Source organism: Perognathus longimembris, chromosome 2 (assembly GCF_023159225.1).
Source record: "Perognathus longimembris pacificus isolate PPM17 chromosome 2, ASM2315922v1, whole genome shotgun sequence".
Lineage (NCBI taxonomy): Eukaryota > Metazoa > Chordata > Mammalia > Rodentia > Heteromyidae > Perognathus > Perognathus longimembris.
In genome coordinates this window covers 49734144-49752985 of record NC_063162.1, presented here as the reverse complement: position 1 = coordinate 49752985, position 18842 = coordinate 49734144, and the positions used below count along the sequence as shown (strand labels likewise).

Below are 18842 nucleotides of genomic sequence, written 5' to 3'. Positions count from 1 at the left end.
GAACTGCCCATGTGCGGGACAGGTCACTGTCACTGGGAACATCCTCACAATCACACCCAGACATGCTTCATTAAATCTCCTAGGTGTCAGGTTGGGAATGTGGCTTAGCGGCAGAGTGCTTGCCTAGCATGCATGAAGCCCTGGGTTCAATTCCTCATACCACATAAACAGGAAAAGCTGGATGTAGTGCTGTGGCTCAAGTGGTGGAGTAGTAGCCTTGAGCAAAAGAAGCTCAGGGAGAGTGCCCAAACCCTGAGTTCAAGCCCCAGGACTGGCAAAAAAAAAAAAAAAATCCTAGGTGCTTCTCAGTCCAATCACATTGACAAACATGATTAGCCATCACATCAGATACGTGATTTACAAGTATTTTCTCCTATCCTGTAGGAGATAGAGTAGCTGATATTATAAGCATGAGCCAAGGTACTTTACTTATTTATTTATTTATTTTTGCCAGTCCTGGAGCTTGGACGCAGGGCCTAAACACTGTCCCTAGCTTCCTTTTTGCTCAAAGCTAGCAATCTACCTCTTGAGCCACAGTGCCACTTCCAGCTTTTTCTGTTTATTTGGTTCGAAGGAAGCGAACCCAGGGCTTTATGTATGCAAGGCAAGCACTCTACCGCTAAGCCATATTCCCAGCCCACCTTTTCTTTTTTTTCTGAAAAAGTAAAGTTTAATTTTAAAAAATCATATGCATAAAGCAACTTCGGATTCACTTTAAGCTCTCCCATTGGGTCTTTCACAGGCAAGTGTCAGTGTCCCATTGAATCCAGACTAGCTCAAGTTTCACCCAAGGTGGACATGAGCCAAACTCTGCTTCACAGGTGAACAACAGCAACTTCTCTTCAGACTTGAATGATGTCCACAGCATGGCTGACGACCGTGGGTGGGGCTGGCTTCCCGGGAAGCTCAGAAAGCCATTTTCTTCATCAGCAGGTAAACTCTGGAATCCACCTCGAATCCATGCAGGTTGTTTGCGTCCCCATGCAGCCTCATGAGCAGGCCCCCATAGGACACGTAGGCAGAGAGGCGTGTTGCTGCTTCCATAGACGTTTCATCTCCCTCAATCCTGTACACTTTCCCATACATAACATATTCAAACTGGTCAGCCCTGGAAGGTCTGTCATCTGTAGGGTTGTATTCACCATCATCCAGGGTACCATCTTCATATAGGGTACTAGCTATGACCAATCGGAACTTGTCACCCAAGTCTACAGGGTAAACCTGAATGTTTACATCCAAGATGAGGTCCATCTTGAAAGATTCACTCTCACAATGTAGTCGAGATACACGGTCAAACTTCTTCCTCTCCGGGTCAATGTCCTTCACGTCGAAAATGTCCTCAAACAGGATGCCCGCCATCATGAGGGGGCTGCGAGGGCGGCGGAAGGGACTGGGCTGCAGCCACCACGGACGGCCCGAACCTTCCGCCGCACCCGGGGTGGGGGGGGGGGGAGAGAGACCTGAGCCAACACACACACACACACACACACACACACACACGCACGCACGCACAGCGCCCTGCCCTTTTCATTTTTTGATACAAGGTCTCACTATAGAGCCCAGGCTGACTTCAAACTCCCCAAATCCCAGTCCTTCTGTCTCAGCCTCCCAAGTTGCTGGGATTACAGTCATGTGTCACCAGCTGTATTCGGGTTTTGTTTTGTTTTTTTTAATAATGGTTTTGATTTATTCTCTAAATAGAATTCCCCTTTCTTAGTAGACTTGGCAGCATTTGTCTTTATTTTTTTTTTTTTTACCATAGCCATCCCACATGGGCTGAGCTAAGTGTGTTGTTGGTTGGTTTGGAGTTTGTTTTTATTTTGTTTTTCTTTTTATTTAATTCCCTTGATGATGTGGAGCATTTTGTCATGTTCTTGCTGACAATCTGTTCAACTTCTTTTAAGAAATGCCAGCCAGAACAGCAATACTTACAAGACAATATGCTGTAAGGTGGGAGAAAAACGAGGGAGGAGTTAACAAGTTTGATAAGAAATGTATGCACTGCCTTACATATGAAACTGTAACCTTTCTGTACATCACTTTGGCAATAAATAAATAATCTTTAAAAAAAAAAAAAAGAAATACCAACTAGGAGCTGATTGTTTACGCCTATAATCCTAGCTATTCAGGGAGGCTGAGATCTGAGGATGGCAATTCAAAGCCAGGGTAGGCAGGAGTCTACAAGAACCTTGACTACAATTAACCAGCAAAAAAGCTGTACTGGCACAAAACAAACAAAACCAAATATCTACTCAGAATACTTGCCCCCTTTTTGCTTTTTTTTTTCTTTTGTTGGTCATGGGGCTTGAACTCTGGTCCTGGATGCTATCCCTGAGCTTTTTCCCTCAAAGTTAGCACTGTACCACTTTGAGCCACAATGCCGCTTCCATGTTCCGGTGGTTAATTGGAGTCTGATGGACTTTTCTGCCCAGGCTGGCTTTGGACTGGGATCATCAGATGTCAGCCTCCTGAGTATCTCGGCTTAGGGCATGAGCCATAGGCATTGAGCTGTCTTTTCTCTTCATTCTTTTTTGTGTGTGCATGTGTGCATGCATATATGCATGTATATGTGCACACATGGTGCTGAGGTAGGAACTCGTGGCCCTTTGCATGCTAGGCAAGCACCAAACCACTGATCTACATCCTTAGCACTCATTTGCCCATATTTTAATTTTTTTATCGTTGTTATAAAGGTGATGTATAGAGGGGTTACAGTTATATAAATCAGGAAAGATTTTTTTTTTGGTCAGTTGTGGGGCTTGAACTCAGGGCCTGGGTGCTGTCCCTGAGCTCTTTTTTTTTTTTTTTTTTTTGGCCAGTCCTGGGCCTTGGACTCAGGGCCTGAGCACTGTTCCTGGCTTCTCTTTGCTCAAGGCTAGCACTCTGCCACTTGAGCCACAGCGCCACTTCTGGCCATTTTCTGTATATGTGGTGCTGGGGAATTGAACCCAGGGCCTCATGAATACGAGGCAGGCACTCCAGCCACTAGGCCATATCCCCAGCCCCCTGAGCTCTTTTGCTCAAGGCTAGCACTCTATCTCTTGGAGCCACAGCTCCATTACAGGTTTTTGAGTCATTAATTATAGATAAGAGTCTCAGAGATTTTTCTGCCTGGGCTGACTTTGAACTGCAATCCTTAAATCTTAGCCTCCTGAGTAGCTGTGAGCCACTGGCACCCAGCTAAGACTACATTTCTTTTTGGATAGTATCACCCCTTTCCTTTCTCTCTCCCAGTTTTTCTCTCCTATCCCACCCACAAGTTGTATAGCCTATTTTCAAAATAGTGTCTAGTGAGTGCCACTGCTGCATTTGTTCATCTTTTGTCCCTCTATTTTTAATGCCCCCTCATTACCCCCACAAAGAGAGATCAGCAAACAAGACACAAAAAGAAAACAAAAACAACAAAGAAAAAATTTCTTGTTTCCATTTCTTGGAGTTCATTTCAATAAATGTTACTTTATATGATGTATTATTGCCCCTTTGTGTTCCTCCCCTAAGAGTGTCCTCCTTTGGTCTCACTGTATGTGAATGCCTAGAGTCCTGATAATTTATCATGTCTTGGTATGCTTTAGATCTAGCTTCTGCATATGAGAGAAAACATTTGTTTCCCTGAGCTTACCTCATTTAACAGGATTTGTTCTGGGCCTATACATCTCCCTGAATCATTTGCCCATTTTTGGGTTTTTTTGTTTTTGTTTTTGTTTTGTTTTTTTGGCCAGTCCTAGGTCTTGGACTCTGGGCCTGAGCACTGTCCCTGGCTTCTTTTTGCTCAAGGCTAGCACTCTGCCACTTGAGCCACAGTGCCACTTCTGGACATTTTCTGTATATGTGGTGCTGGGGAATTGAACCGAGGGCTTCATGTATATGAGTTGAGCACTCTTGCCACTAGGCCATATCCCCAGCCCCTAATTTGCCCATTTTTAAGTCAGATTAGTTGTTAGCTGCTGAATTAGCTTTACTTTTTAAAAGCTCACTTCAAAGTTAACAATATTTCAGTGTTACAACTGATATGATTTGCTACAATCAGTCTAATCTGTTCTAATCATAGAAGTGGTAAACTTTTTTCCAGTTCTTTTAAAAGTCTCCTAATTCTGATATGTATTCTTCAATTTGACTATCATATATGTATATTGACTATGTTTGAGATCAGTGGAACTCTTTAATCTGAGGATTAAAATGGATTTATATGGGAGTTGGTTTTCTAAGGGATTGGGCCAGTCCTGCGGCTTGCACTCAGGACCTTGAACTTTTTTTGCTTAAGGCTAGTGCTCTGCCATTTGAGCTACAACTCCACTTCTGGCTTTTGTTTTGGTGGCTCATTGGAGATGAGCATCTCCCAGACTTTCCTGTCTGGCTGCTTCAGACCATGATCTGCAAATCTCAACCTCTTGAGTAGCTAGGATTCTGGTGTGAGCCTCAGGCACCCAGCTTATGTGTCTTAATAATCATGGAAAGTCTTCAACTACTACTACTCTGAATTTTGCCTCCTTGCCATCATTCCTATAATTGTTTCAAAAAAAAATCATAGTCAGGCACTAGTGGCTCACAGCTGTGGAGCTACTTGGGAGGCTGCAACTGGGAGAAGTACAGTTCAAAGCCAGCCCAGGCAGAAAAGTTCCAGGGACCCTTCTCACTAGAGAGCTGGACTGTGGCATATGCCTGCTACTCTAGCCACTACAGAGAGCCTAACACAGGTGGAGTGTAGCCTGAGTGCACACCTGGACAGGAGAGGAAGACCTTGTCTCAAAAATAACCAGCATAGGGAAGGGTGATAGGTGTGGCTCGGTGGTCAAAATGCCTCCCTTGCAAGGGTCAAGGTCCTGAATTCAAGTCCTACTGTTATGTCTTTCATATTTCCTATTTTATGTGTAATTATCCTGTTGTATATAATTTTTTCACATCTGTCTTCTTCTTTGCAAATTCCACCTCCAGCTGTGTCTATTCTATTAAACTATTTCACTGAGTTTTTCCATGTGTAATATAGGTAAGTTTCCAAAAGCTCTGTTTGGATCTTTATAAGATGCTCCTGGTAATTACTATCATCTCTTTCTTCTTTCTTCTGCACAGAGAAGACTCAGGTTGGAGTTTGGGGCTGACTTGAAATCCTCAAGAGATAAGGTAATTCCAACAATCCCTTATTTCTCCGGGTCAATGTTTTTATTTTGTTGTGTGCCAATCCTGGGACTGGAACTCGGAATCTGGGTGCTGTACCAGAGCTGTACCAGAACCATAGCTCTGTTGGGGTCCAGCCTTGGCCTTGAGGGGGAAGGGCATTGGAGAGCGCGCCCAAGATGCCGACCTTCCCCCAGCCCTGGGGAATGCGGAAGCAGGCCACAATTCTCTGGGTCCGGAACCAGAAGAACTGGCTTTGCAACCAGCCCCCAACTTTCTCGCCAGCCCATGTGCCCCCCATTCTCGCGGGCTTTTCACCCCTGGGATGTCGCTATCCATGTGACGTTAGCTCATGAGTGGGCCCTATGATAAGCTCGCAGCCTATCGTCAGCGCTCTGGCCGATCACCTTTTCTCTCGTCACCTCCCACTATATCAGCCTTTGCCCCTCCCTAATAAATCAGATTCGCTCTCAAAGCATCTCCGAGATCCACGCAGGCCTGGCTTTCTTCACGGGTAAGGAGGGAGTAAAGTGATCTCATACGGCCCCATGCACCTGAGGTCTTTCCTGAGCCCCCCACTCCACCCTGGCCTTACCTGTGGGTCAGGTGACCACGGGAGAGGGTGAGAAAGGGAGCTGTTAGAAGCATTGCAGAGCCTGAATCTCCGCGCCAGGGGAGGCAACCCGAGCCCGGCATAGCTCCACTTCTCACTTTTTTTTTTTGGTAGTTTAGTGGAGATAAGAGTCTCACAGAGGCGGGCTTTGAACTACCATCTTCAGATCTCAGTCTCCTAAGTAGCTAGGATTACAGATGTGAGCCACTGGTCCCTGGCAGGGGAAGATCTGGGTTTTTTTTGGTCAGTTGTGGGGCTAGAACTCAAGGTCTGAGCACTGTCCCTGAGCTTCTTTTGCTCAAGGCTAGCACTTGGGCCACAGCACCACTTCCAGTCTTTTCTGTTTATGTGGAATCAAACCCAGGGCTTCGTGCATGCTAAGCAAGCACTCTAACCCACCTCCCCAGCCCCGGGGAGATGTTTTTAACTTGCTCCTGGCCTCTGCTGATCCTCTTATAGGATCCTCCACCAACTGAAGGGGATTTCAAAACAAACTTTTTCTAGTAGTATTACATGTTTTCTATCTAACAGGTTTGTGAATGTCATCAAATATATATCTAAAATCCTTTTTATCTTTGTTCAAGTGCCCATCCTTTCAGCAAATAACGCCTATAGTGTTTGGCAGGGGGATGCAGGGGAAAGCAAGGCAGAGCCTGCCCCTGCTCTCGGGCTGTTCACCATCTCCGGAAGCCAGACATCCAACCTGGCAACAGTGCTTCATAGCCACTCGTTCTGAGGGAGCAACAAGGCATGTCAAGGTCCATGGAGTCCAGCAACGTTCTCAAACTCAAACTGATGCGCTAAAGAAACAGCCAACATTTTTCTTTAAGGGGAAGGGACATCCCACTAAGCAAAATCCAAGTTCTTTCCCCACTTCAAAAGGGAGCTGGGTGTCAGGAAGATCTAGTTCCCAGCCGAATCTCTGTAGAGAATCAACCAACTGCCCCACCACATGGAGTTGCCTCATGCAAGGATTTCCTAGTAAATGCTTTTTTATCTCAAGATGATTTTCAGTGATGCTTTAGCTTCAGGCCCAGATTTCCCTAAGTTTTAGTGTCCCAGGTAACCATAAGACCCAGCACACTCCCAGTGATAGCTAGCTGCCGAGTTCAACTCACTCTCTCCCACAGATCTTTATGTGGAGATGTGTTTTTAGCATGTATTAGTTGTCCAAGGGAGAGGGTTCATGTGACATTCCTATACAGGCATAGTGACATACCCAAGCAAATTCACTCCTGCCACCTCTCTTTCCCATATGCCTCCTTGCTCTTAAAACAACTTCAGCAGGTTTCATCGTTCTATTTTCATATATGCAAAATAAAGTACTTGGACCCTTCACCCGCCTTCTCCATGGACCCACCTGCTGCCACTTCAACATGGCCTGTTTTATTTTCCTGGCAGTCTTTTTCATTTCAGTTACATGTTACTTGTACAAAGGGGCCTCGCTGTGGTAATTCACATGTAGATGTGTTATCATTTAGTCACCTACTGGTACCAAAGTTATCTTGGAATCTGAAACACCCAGTACACAACACGGCCTTGAGTAGAAAGAGTCACTGGAGGTATAATCACTCTAAGATGAAGAACACTGGGATAGGGTGCCCCTAACCTGACATAATGGGTATTGTGGTAAGATGGAAGATCTAACCCAGCCTCCATGTCACCTGCACCCCTGCCACTACATTGTATTCAGAAAGCTTGATCTCAGGGCCTGGGCATGGTTCCTGAGTTCATTGGGGCTTTTTACCTTAAGGTTGATGCTCTACCACATGAGCCACAGCTCCACTTTCCACTTTGTGCTGTCTAATTGATGAGAGTCTCACGGACTTTCTTGCCCGGGCTGACTTTGAACTACAATCCTCAAATCTCAGCCTCCTAAGTTGCTAGAATTACAGCCACTTGGCAAGTTTCAAAACCATCATGATTTTCTGGTCACCTGGCTGCGGGACTGGGGAAGGTTCCAGAGACAGCACAGCCTTCTGCTAGGTGTGGGGAACTGGCCAGGTGTGGGGGTAAGCTCCAGGGAACACAGCCTTAGGCCTCTTGACTAGTGCTGGAAAATGGCCTCCTCTGTGCCTCCCCGGCCAGGCTCCTGGCCTAATGGAGCCTCAGCTCAGAAAGGCAGCCGAGAACCCTAGCTGTGCCAGGCCCGAAGACAGATGACCCAGCCTCTGCCGTGATCCCATCAGCTGAGGCCCAGCCCCAGGCTCCGCTCTGTCTACTGCCCGCATGTGGCAGAGAGGAAGCACAGGTGCTCCCCTGCCTGGCCTTGCTGTCCCTGTCTTCCCCACCAGCCTGGGGCAGGGAGTTGGCCTCTCCATGGAGGGATCCCCACAAATACATCACCCCCACCCCCTGCAAGGTGTAGGGGCTCAGCTTTAGGATCTAGGGCATTACTCTCACACTCCCAGTCCAGCTGTGGCTCCCCAATTCTCTTTGCTCTGGGTAGTACTGGCCATGAACTCCACACCTGGTAACTTGTGAGGCAGGTACTTGAGCCACATGCCCAGTCCTTTTCTGGGTGTTACTTTTCAGGGGAGGTCTCAGATTGTTGCCGGGGCTAGCCTTGGACTATACTCTTTCCACTACACCTGCCATGTAGGTAGGCTAACAGACATGTGCCACCATACGTGGCTTATTTGTTGAGATGAGGGTTTGCTAACTCCTCCCCACAATCCTCTTGATCTTCATCTCCCTGGTAGCTGAAATTACAGGCATGAGCCATCACACCCAGCCCCACTTCTCTGACTTCAGGAAGAGCTACTTAAATCTGCTCCCACTTCAAGCTCTCTGTGGATAAGGAGAAATGGCAGAGGCCTTCAACATCCCAAGGTTAGGCTCTTCCCAGTGGTCTGATTCCCTGAGTACAAGGGGTTGAGGTAGGGACAGGAAGCTTCCAGAACCCCAGGTCACTCCACCAGCCTTCAGAGCTAGAAAGACCTGAGAAGAGTCTACCGGCTCCTCAACACTCAGGTGAAGAGACCAAGGCCCAAGCTGCAGAGATTCCAGCATACTCACATGACAAATGCAGGATCAAGGATTTAGTGGTCTACAGAGTTCTCAAAAGAGGGGCTCAAGGGATAGGAGGATAGGAATGTGGCTTAGTGGTAGAGGGCTCGCCTAGCAGACGGGAGCCCTGGGTTCCATTCCTCAGTACCACATAAACAGAAATGGCCAGAAGTGGTGCTGTGGTAGAGTGCTAACCTTGAGCACAGAGAGGCTCAGGGACAGTGTGCAGGCCCTGAGTTCAAGTTCCAGGACTGGCAAAAAAAAAAAAAGAGGGGCTCAGACTAGTGCATTCAGGTGTCTTAGCTAGGTCCCCTGAGGCAGAGGCAGTGCATGCAGGGGTTTCCTGAAGGGACAGGGAGGGGGGAGAAGGAAGAAGAGGGAGGAAGAGGGAGAAGGAAAGGAGAGAGAAGAGGAAGAAGAGGAGCAGGCAAGAATGAGTGCAAGAGGAGAAAAGGAGGGAGAAGAAAGAGGAGAGGAAGAGAAGAAAAGGAGGAGAGGAGGGGAGGGGAGGTAGAGGAGGAGGGGAGGAGGCAGGACTGGGCAGGGCTGGCAAGCTGGTTGAGGTCTCCATGGGGCTGGGCAGCACTGGATCCCATGGGGCTGGAAGTCTTCCCACCTTGAGGCCCAGTCAGTCTGTCCTTGATCTGACCTTGAGGCCTTGATCTTCTGCGGAGGTTGGTGGTGCTGGTGCTCCCAGCTCCTGGGCTGCCTCCGGTGCGCTGTCCACTAAGTAGGGCGCAGGGCCTTGGGGAGGCAGGGTCCCTCCAGTGCTGCCTTCCTATCTCCCCCACCCTCCTTCCCCCATGATGGTTCCTGGAGCAGGACCCCTCACCCCCACCCCAGCTCCTGCCGCGAACGTTCTCTCCTGCCCACCCGCCCACTCGCCTGCCAAGAGGGCCAGGGGGGTCCTTATTTCTTCAGATATAAGTACCGAGATCTCACAGCATTGTCAGTAAATTCATTATTGCATTACGGAGGCCTGAATTATTCAGCCACTCAGGAGCAGCCGGCATGGTGGAGGCCACCTTGGATGGAGTCAGGCCCAGGCATAGCTGGTGCCAGGATGACAGATCTGGGCCCAGCAGGCTGCCAGGGCTGGAAGGCACAAGGAGGGCTCTGGCCAGTGGTTCCAGGTATTCCTAGATCTGGAATGGGGGCTGTATACAACAAGCATCCTCTAGGATTTCTGCTCCACAGGCTCTACTGGTCCTGTGTGGCCTCCAGCACATGGGAGCCCTCCCTGGACCTTGGTCATTTCCACAGGTAAAATGTTACAATAATGCTAAATGTGCCCTGTAGCCATTCTTCCTCTGATGACAGGACTGACATTCCCTTTGAGCACATGATCACTGGAATTAAAACCCCATTCACAGCAGGGCGCCAGTGGCTCTGTCTGTCATCCTAGCTACTCTGCAGGTGGGGATCTGAGGATCGGAGTTTGAAGCCAGCCTGGGCAGGAAAGCCCATGAGATTCCTATCTCCAAATAACCAGAAAAAAAAAAAAAAAGCCAAAAGTGGAACTGTGGCTCAAGTGGTAAAACACTAACCTTGTGCAAAAAAAACTCAGGGACAGCACCCAGGCCCTGAGTTCAAGCACACGCACACACACACACACACACACACACACACACACACACCCCATGTGTATGCTGAAGTGTAACTAGTGACAAAGTTCGGGTCCAAGGAATGCAAGAAAAGAGTCTGTGTAAACTCTCAGGAAAGTTTTTCAGTTTCCAGAAGGCTGAAGAGAGTTTTGTCCTGTCAGCTATCCTGCTCAATGAAGGAAACGCACATGACGAGGGGGTACATGGTGGGGGGGACGCACGGCAAGGGGGGGTGCATGGCAAGGGGGCGAGTCCTACCATACTGTGAGGTGTTTAAGAAACCACAAGCCCTGAAGGCAGAGGACCTGGATTCTGTCACTCCAGCTGAGGAAAAGCCAGCCAGGGTTATGGCAGCAAGCTCCATCCCCCTACAGCTGGGCTCACACTGCCTGTGAGCTGTTTTGAGATTCCACTAAAAAAAAAAAGCAAAAAAAAGCGGAGACAGTGAATCCCCGCTGCCTAGCATGCATGAAGCCCTGGGTTCGATTCCTCAGCACCACATCAACAGAAAAAGCCAGAAGTGGTGTGGTGGCTCAAGTGGTAGAGTGCTAGCCTTGAGCAAAAAGAAGCTCAGGGACAGTGCTCAGGCCCTGAGTTCAAGCCCCAGGACTGGCAAAAAAAAAAAAAAAAAAAAAAGAGGACCCCACTTAGACATGATGAGACAGGCCACAGGACTCATTATGAAGAGGCCTAGAACAGGCAAGCCCTAGAGTGTGCCAGAGGCACCCTGGGAGCCTGTAGTTGGTGAGGAAAAGCTGATTTGATATCTGAAGGAGCCTAGGGCCCCAAATTAGAGGGCAGTCAGGGATGGTCCTTCTGGAGCCCCGGATGCTCCTCTTTGTGGCTTAACTTCTCTGACCCATGCTAAGCCCAATAAGTCAGAAAATTCAAACATATATACCATTTGCCAGATACTTAAAAAAATACACATACTCACTAGACACTATGTTGAAAATGAATTATACAACTGTTGGTAGGGACAGGAGGGAAAAACTGGGAGACACTTATGTAAGTGTAATCCCTCTGTACATCACCTTTATAATAACAATAAAAAAAAAAGAAAGAAAGCAAAGGAAAAGCAAAAAAAAATACTACCTCGGATGTTTATGTGTTACTATAAGGAATCATACCAAGAGCCAGATTTCCAACTTTGCTTGAGGAACCAGAAGATGGTTGCAGTAGATGGCCACACGGGGCCCATCTTCCCACCACAGGGCAAGAAGGGAGCAGCTGCAGCACTGGGGGAGAGGACTACAGTCACCAGCACCTGCCGGGCCCCGCCCCTCGCCCACCTCACCTGCCAGCACCCTAGAGCCAGCTGTTCCACCTCCCCTTCCATAGGCCGCCCTGATTCTGTAGCCTCCCTGTTCTGCCCAGTTCTGGGGAGATCAGGGAGAGGAGGCCTGCCTACATGATGTTGGCAGAGCTGGGAGAATTAGGAGTCGGGGTCTCTTCCAGAACTTTGTGAACAGCTAGCAATTCCTAGGGTCTCATTTTGGCTAGAAATATCATTGATGAGTTTTTGTGCTGATACTGGAGCATGAACTCAAAGTCTCAGCCTTTTCACTCACAGCTGGTGCTTTTCCACTTGAGCCATGCCTCCAGTTCCTGACTAAGAATGTCTGAGTCAGGTGCCAGTGGCTCACACCTGTAATCCTAGCTACTCAGGAGGCTGAGATCTGAGGATCATGGTTCAGCGGTTCAAAGCCAGCCCTGGCAGGAAAGTCCATGAGACTCTTACCTCCAATTATCCAGAAAACCAGAAGTGGCGCTGTGGCTCAAGTGGTAGAGTGCTAGCCTTAAGCTGAAGAGCTCAGGGGCAGTGCCCAGGCCCAGTGTTCAAGCCCCACCACCGACAAAAAAAAAAGAGCTCAGGGGCAGTGCCCAGGCCCTGCACTTTGAGCCCCACAACCAACTCCTCTCCCCTCCCCCCAAAAAGGCAACTGAATGCATGACAAAAGTCATGAAGATGACCCTGCAGTGCCCTTGGGCAGCTGCCAGGGCCCCTCACTCCCAACCTACACTTTGTCTTTAGCCCTCAGCCTTCAAGGAAAAACTCGGTAACACACTGGAGACATTTCGCTCCCTTCCTCCGGAACTGAGACTCAACACTGCGAGAGAAGAGACAGGAAAAGAGCAGCACAAGGCAGAGGGAGGTGGAAAAATTAAATTTTGCGTGATCAGCAAGGTTTCAAACAATCGCTCGCCAACTGAAGTGGGTGCCACGTCCATAAGTCATTCTGTTTTATAGACCATTAGGATCTCCAGAGAGAACCTGCATGGAGACCACTGCTTTTTGTTGAAATTAAAATGTCAGAGAAAAAGAAATAGAACAAAACAGGGAATCTGCAATTAATTACCAGGCCATAAAAATTCAATAATCAGGAGGCAGAGCGGCTGCAGGCCCAGAGGTATCAGAGCCAGCGTAACAAGAATGGAATACATTAATCTTTTCAAATTAGTTTTTTAATCTGACGGGGATATATGGTGACATGCCTCCCCTCCCGGCCATTCCCTCCACCTCTGCGGAAGCCAGCCTGAAGCCAGGCTAGGGGAGGCAGGCTGGGGTGTGAGATGAGGGCCTGAGGACAACCAGGACCCCAGACAGGGGAGAGAGGGCCCAGCCGAGCCCAAGGCTCCGGTGCCAGCCTATCTGCTGGAGGCACCCAGAGGTGCCAGGAAAGCCTGTTTGCACAAAGTCGGGTGTGAGAGGCACATGAGGCCCAAGGGTTTGGGGAAGCCAGGCAGTGTGTCTGGGTAGTGAGCTTGGCAAGGTGCCTGGCACATACCTGACCTTTCATTTTCTTCCTGAAAAATGGGATGCCAGCATTTGGTACCCAGTAAGGTGCTCAGTAAAGTGTTCCTACCTACCATTACTGTTTTTACTGCTGGCAGCTCTGGCAAGGAACGTAAGGCACCACCTGGAAGCTACTCAGAGAGCATTTATTTAGCACCTGCTGTGTGCTTAGCCCAGTAGGGAAGGAAGAAGCAAATCAGGAAATGGGACTTGGAATAAACCTCTAAGCCTGTTCCTTTCCCTCGCTGCCACAGGGCCTGATTGGCTGGGGGGCTTGGGGGGAGGGGGAGAAGGCCACCTTGTTTCTGATTAAAGGTGAGAGTCTCAGCTCTAGGAGGCCAGTTCCAAGTCTTGACTCATGTTGCACATTTGCTTCTGCTAGGCCAGAATCCTCAAAGCTCTGTACCACAATCTGAGGTGCAAGTTTTGGGGGTTTGATACTCAAGTCATTCTGTCACAGAACATCCCTCCCTCCACCAAGAATGGAGGCTGGAGGAACTCAAGGCCTCACCAGTGTAGTTACTAACCCATCACCATTCCAAGAGACCTCTACAGGGCAGCAGCCGGCTGACCTTCGCCCTTAGGATTTGGACTCCACCAAGTGCTAGGCCCTTCACTTGAATTTTCTCACAGAAGCCCTGCTGTAGGCGGTGGGGACTACTCATTGTACAGAAATGGGAATAGCAAAGCTTGGGTTGCCTACCAGTTCTGCCTGTCCTGTTGCCTTGAAACCACAAACCAGCACAGCAAGTTTCACCTATGCCAGAATTCAGCACACAGTAGGTGTTCAGTGGTCATCAGTGTTCTGGCAGAACAGACTTGCAAAGGGTCCTCTCCTGCTGTCCTGTCATTAACTCCTCAAGACGTCTTCCTTCCAACCAAGGATCACAACAGTAGCTGTCATTATTGATCACCTACTGTGTGCCAAGTTGTAGAATCTGGTGCCTTTTATGGTAAGATTGTGGGCACCACTTCACCAGGAAGGAAACTGGAGCTCAGGGAGATTTGAAAGGTCCAAGATCACTCAGCCATGCTTGTCACCCTAAAACAGTTTTCCAGACACTAGACACAGTAATCTGTCAGCACCCTATTAGGTCCCATATGGAGCTCCAGAACCCTATCTCTAGATCCTAACCAATTCTTCACTCCAACCTTGGGCTCCTCCCTAAGAGGTGCTGATTCTCTGGGGAGAGTATTGGTTGTTAAGCTGACAACGCCCAGTCTAGCGGCTCTAGCGAAACAAAGAGGCCTATCCAGGAGGGGGCTCGGAACCACCGAGGATCCCGATCCGGCTTCAGGGCCTGCGGCCCCGCCCAGGCGCAGTTCCACGCAGAGCCACCAGATGGCGCGCGGCGCTCTGGCGGAGCCTGCAGTAAGGTGATGTGGTCACCAGATGGTGTCCTAGGCCCGGACTGCCTGCAGAGCCAGGACAAGGTGGAGCCCAACCCGCCCGCGGGTCGGAGTCGGGTCCCCGCGGCTACGGTGCTCCTGACCCGCCATCGCCTGCCATCCGCACCATGAACCAGCTGGTGCCCCGGCTCTCGGTTCCGCGCGCGCTGGCCCTGGGCTCGGCCGCGCTGGGCGCCGCCTTCGCCGCCGGGCTCTTCTTGGGTGAGCAGAGCTGGGCCGGGCGCGCGGGAGGGCGGAGAGCTGTGGCTCAGGTTTAACCCGTGGTGCTTCGGAGCCCCAGGCCTGACCTTGCGACCCCGATCTCTGCAGGAAGACGCTTCCAGCGACAGCAGCGCCTGCTGCCCCCGGAGGATCACCCTCTGTGGCAGTATCTGCTGAGCCGCTCCTTGCGGGAGCACCCGGCGCTGAGGAGCCTGCGGCTGGTCAGTGGGGCTGGAAACAGCCATGGGTACCACCTCGCGATCGGTGGGCCCCACGTGGCGGTGTGACCTTGGGCTAGGCAGTGGCCTTCTCTGGGTTCCGGGTTTTCCCAGTTCCATGCTGTGGATCTTCTCTGGGTGCCTGGCCCCTGCAGGCCACGCCCACGGCCGTGCGTGGGGGGAGGGGGGCGCTCGGAACCTCGTGGAGAGGATGGGGGACTGGCAGGGCCGGTGTCACCCTCTCCCCACACACAGCTGACCCTGGAGCAGCCGCAGGGGGAGTCCATGATGACCTGTGAGGAGGCCCAGCTTCTGGCTAACCTGGCGCGGCTCATCAAGGCCCAGAAGGTCCTGGATCTGGGTAGGGACACGCAGCCCAGATCATTTGGGGGCCGGGTCACTGGGACGTCTCCCACCCGGGCTGAACCTGCCCGTGTCCCCATCCCCAGGCACCTTCACAGGCTACTCTGCCGTGGCGCTGGCCTTGGCACTGCCCCCGGCCGGGCGCGTGGTGACCTGCGAGGTGAACGCCGGGCCACCGGAGCTGGGACGGCCGCTGTGGAGGCAGGTGAGCGCCCCGCACACCTGGGCCACGTGGGCTGCGGGCGCGGGGGGCGTGCCGGTCCTCACCTCGCTCTTCTGCAGGCCGAGGTGGAGCGGAAGATCGACCTTCGGCTGCAGCCGGCCCTAGCGACCCTGGGTGAGCACCGGCACGGGAAGGGCCCTGCTCCATTTCCCAAACAGGGTCACTGACGGGAGCCCGAGGCCAGGTCTGCCCGGGGACACGGACGGCGCCCCCCAACCGCCCGGCCTCATGGTAGGCGGCCACGCGCGCCGGGGCCGGCCTGGTCAGGGGCTTCCGGCCACCGGGGCTCAGCCGCGTCTGCCCCCCGACTCCCCCGTCTCCCTGGCTAGACGAGCTCCTGGCGGCGGGCGAGGCCGGCACCTTCGATGTGGCCGTGGTGGACGCCGACAAAGAAAACTGCGTCGCCTACTACGAGAAGTGTCTGCAGCTGCTGCGCCCCGGAGGCGTGCTCGCTGTGCTCAGAGTAAGGGCTAGACCCAGAGAGCACCGGCCCGGGGGGCTGGGCCCCCGGGCTCCCCCTGCCTGCCCCGCTTCCCCCCCCCCCCCCGCACCCCCCGCCACAGGGGAGAGCACCCGGCCGGCTCCTCTCCTCCAGCCGCTGGTGCTGCGTTGGCTTCAGACCTGGGTCTCCAGCACTTGCCCCGCCTCCTCCCCCAGCCTCCGGCGGAAGCCCCACCCCCACGACGCCTGGCCCCGCCCCTCCACAGGTGCTGTGGCGCGGAGAAGTTCTGCAGCCCCGGCGAGGAGACACGGAGGCAGAATGTGTGAGGAGCCTAAACGAGCGCATCCGGAGGGACGCCAGGGTCTACATTAATCTCCTGCCCCTGGGAGACGGACTCACCTTAGCCTTTAAGCTCTAGGGCTGGCTGGCTTGAGGGAGCGAACCTGGGAACCCTCATGTTTTGTCCCCTAAGTGTGACAATAAAAGTAGAGCCGGGACACGTGACTTTGAGCCTCCCTACCTGGCACTGAGTGAAAATGGGGAAGCCCAGCAAAGCATGCCTCTGACATCAGGGCTGTGACTGGGGTATGGCTAAATAGGATACAGATCTAATGGACCTAGCCACTTGTGGGCAAGGGGACAGGGTTCCCCAGGCTGGTCTCCACCTCTTGGCGTCCCTTCTACATCCCTTGGGGTCAGGCACAGACAGGCTCAGTACAGCTGGGGCTGTTCCAAGTGCTGGTCAGAGCCACCACCAGGAGGGCCTCTATCCCACACCTGAGGATCCAAGATCTGCTTGGACACAGGTCTGCGGTTCCCCTGAACTGAAGGAAAACAAGGGGACTACTATCCAAGGTGTGAAACTTTCAGTATACTGTATTAACACATTTCCTTGAGGGGGTTGGGAGTATGGCCTAGTGGTAAAGTGCTCGCCTCCTATACATGAAGCCCTGGATTCGATTCCTCAGCACCACATATATAGAAAAAAGCCGGAAGTGGCGCTGTGGCTCAAGTGGTGAAGTGCTAGCCTTGAGCAAAAAGAAGCCAGGGACAGTGTTCAGGCCCTGAGTTCGTGCCCCAGGACTGGCAACAACAACAAAAAACATTTCCTTGAGGATACAGACCTAGGTTTTCCCCATCATTTGGGAGTGGACTGCAAGTCAAGTCATTTGCCATTCAAAATTCCCTAACCCCACAGACTATGTCCCCAACACAGGACAGGTTCTTTCCACTCCCATTACAAGAGGCTGGTTCAAGTGGTGGAGTTGCCAACTGGGCGCAAGAAAGCCAAACCAGAGTGTGAGGCCCTAAGTTCAAGAGAGCAGATACATGTACCTATGTGCGAGCGCACATGCAGACACACCTAAAACACAAGACTTTGCCAACACCTGCTAAGAGGCAATGGAAATACAGCCGTAAGAGCTACCCACAAGAACCCACACCAGAGATTTGTTATACTCCCACAGCTACTAGGACTTCCCTTGCATTCTTCACAATCCTCAGGGCCCATACTTTGCCCTTTTCTTCCTAACTCCTAAGCGGTTACTAGAGTCCTAATGAGTGACTAGGCCCTATCTATTTTAAAAGGATTCTTAACTGATGACCCACTTGTGTGCTTGACTTGTACAAGGGTTCACTAAGGACCGTGGCTGGGGCACTGGACTTCCTACATTAGGAAATTAAGTTCGGTAGCTAGACTTCCAGCCTGCTAGGCACCACCACTAATAACTTGCAGATACACAGGGTTATGCTGTACTGCCAGTATGAGTTGCTTTCTTATCTACCGTCTGACAAAATACTTTCCTATCTCTATAACTGAGGTCCAGACTAAATTCCAACCTGCTGCCGCTCAGGTATGAGTCTGGGGAGACATCTTCATATTTATGTGGCCAACCCATTTAGTCTCCGTACCAAGTTTTTAGCATGTTTCTTTATAAGGGGTAAATCCCAAAGTACTCTCAATTTCTTACCTGTTTTCTCAACCTTCAAATGGAACTTCAGGTATCATATTCCAGATGTGTTCAACAAAATCTTTTTTGTTTGGTTTTCTTTTTCCAGTCCTGGGGCTTGAACTCAGGGCCTGAGCACTGTCCCTGGCTTCTTTTTGCTCAAGGCTAGCTAGCACTCTGCCACTTGAGCCACAGCGCCACTTCTGGCTTTTTCTCTGTATGTGGTGCTGAGGAACTGAACCCAGGGCTTCATATATACGAGACGAGCACTTTACCACTAGGCGATATTCCTATCCCCCAAATCTCTTTAATCTTTCTTAATCCTTCAAACTACCTCCTCCCACCATAAAACTTGTATTCCTACCTTGCCAACTAAAGTTATACTTTGGGTATCACTGATACCCATATGAAATCCAGGCAAAGGAGATGGGGGTTGGCTCCTGGTCTGACCTTAGTCCAGCTTTCAATTAGTTATCTCTCTGGAAGGAAATGAGTGTTGTCTTCTTACACCCCTCTCAGCCCTTCAGCTAATGACACAGCTGACACCTTACTCCATCCACTTCCCATTCCCCAATCTAGCTAGAACCTAGTTAACTTCTGTAGCAAAAGCTGGCAGGGGTAATACCAATACTGTAAGCCTGCTTTATTCGTGGATTACATGATTTTGACCCGATGTGGTCAAAAGATAAGGCCAGTAACATACTTAAGTGATAAAGTGAAAACATTACATTTATTGAAAGGTGGAGCATCTTTAATGGTAGCTGGGTGTTGTTATAGGAAAACTGAGTAAAAGCATCAGCAGTATTTAAGATAGAGCATTAAGATCTAAGTTTCTGATGAGTACTACTAATGGATACAAGAGTTATTTTGTGACTGTAATGAACCCTACTCCATGTGGTTT

At 50.7% G+C, this 18842-nt stretch overlaps 2 protein-coding genes across 3 annotated transcripts; one reads left to right on the top strand and one right to left on the bottom strand.

The window, feature by feature from the left end:
* Positions 1-869: 869 nt before the first annotated feature.
* On the bottom strand, positions 870-1399 carry LOC125343431 (DNA-directed RNA polymerases I, II, and III subunit RPABC3-like). 2 transcript variants are annotated; one of them, XM_048335861.1, is made up of 2 exons: positions 1288-1399; positions 870-1203 (listed from the first exon to the last, which is right to left on the bottom strand). In XM_048335861.1, exons 1-2 carry the CDS (start codon positions 1360-1362, stop codon positions 907-909), a joined length of 372 nt encoding a protein of 123 aa, XP_048191818.1. In that variant the 5' UTR covers positions 1363-1399; the 3' UTR covers positions 870-906. The 2 variants fall into 2 exon arrangements, with proteins under 2 accessions (XP_048191818.1, XP_048191810.1); XM_048335853.1 differs by having other exon boundaries at positions 871-1399.
* Positions 1400-14433: 13034 nt separating this feature from the next.
* On the top strand, positions 14434-16496 carry Comtd1 (catechol-O-methyltransferase domain containing 1). Its single transcript, XM_048335841.1, has 7 exons — positions 14434-14746; positions 14855-14967; positions 15220-15325; positions 15414-15532; positions 15610-15664; positions 15880-16013; positions 16258-16496. The coding sequence occupies exons 1-7, from the start codon at positions 14653-14655 to the stop codon at positions 16408-16410; spliced, it is 774 nt and encodes a 257-aa protein (XP_048191798.1). The 5' UTR covers positions 14434-14652; the 3' UTR covers positions 16411-16496.
* Positions 16497-18842: the final 2346 nt, after the last annotated feature.

Excerpts from the sequence above, each read along its gene's own strand:
- LOC125343431 (XM_048335853.1), bottom strand. The coding sequence starts at position 1,362 with ATGATGGCGGGCATCCTGTTTGAGGACATTTTCGACGTGAAGGACATT.
- Comtd1 (XM_048335841.1), top strand. The coding sequence starts at position 14,653 with ATGAACCAGCTGGTGCCCCGGCTCTCGGTTCCGCGCGCGCTGGCCCTG. Across the intron at positions 14,747-14,854 it reads CGCCGCCGGGCTCTTCTTGG|GAAGACGCTTCCAGCGACAG; the intron begins GTGAGCAGAGCT and ends CGATCTCTGCAG. Across the intron at positions 16,014-16,257 it reads GCGTGCTCGCTGTGCTCAGA|GTGCTGTGGCGCGGAGAAGT; the intron begins GTAAGGGCTAGA and ends GCCCCTCCACAG.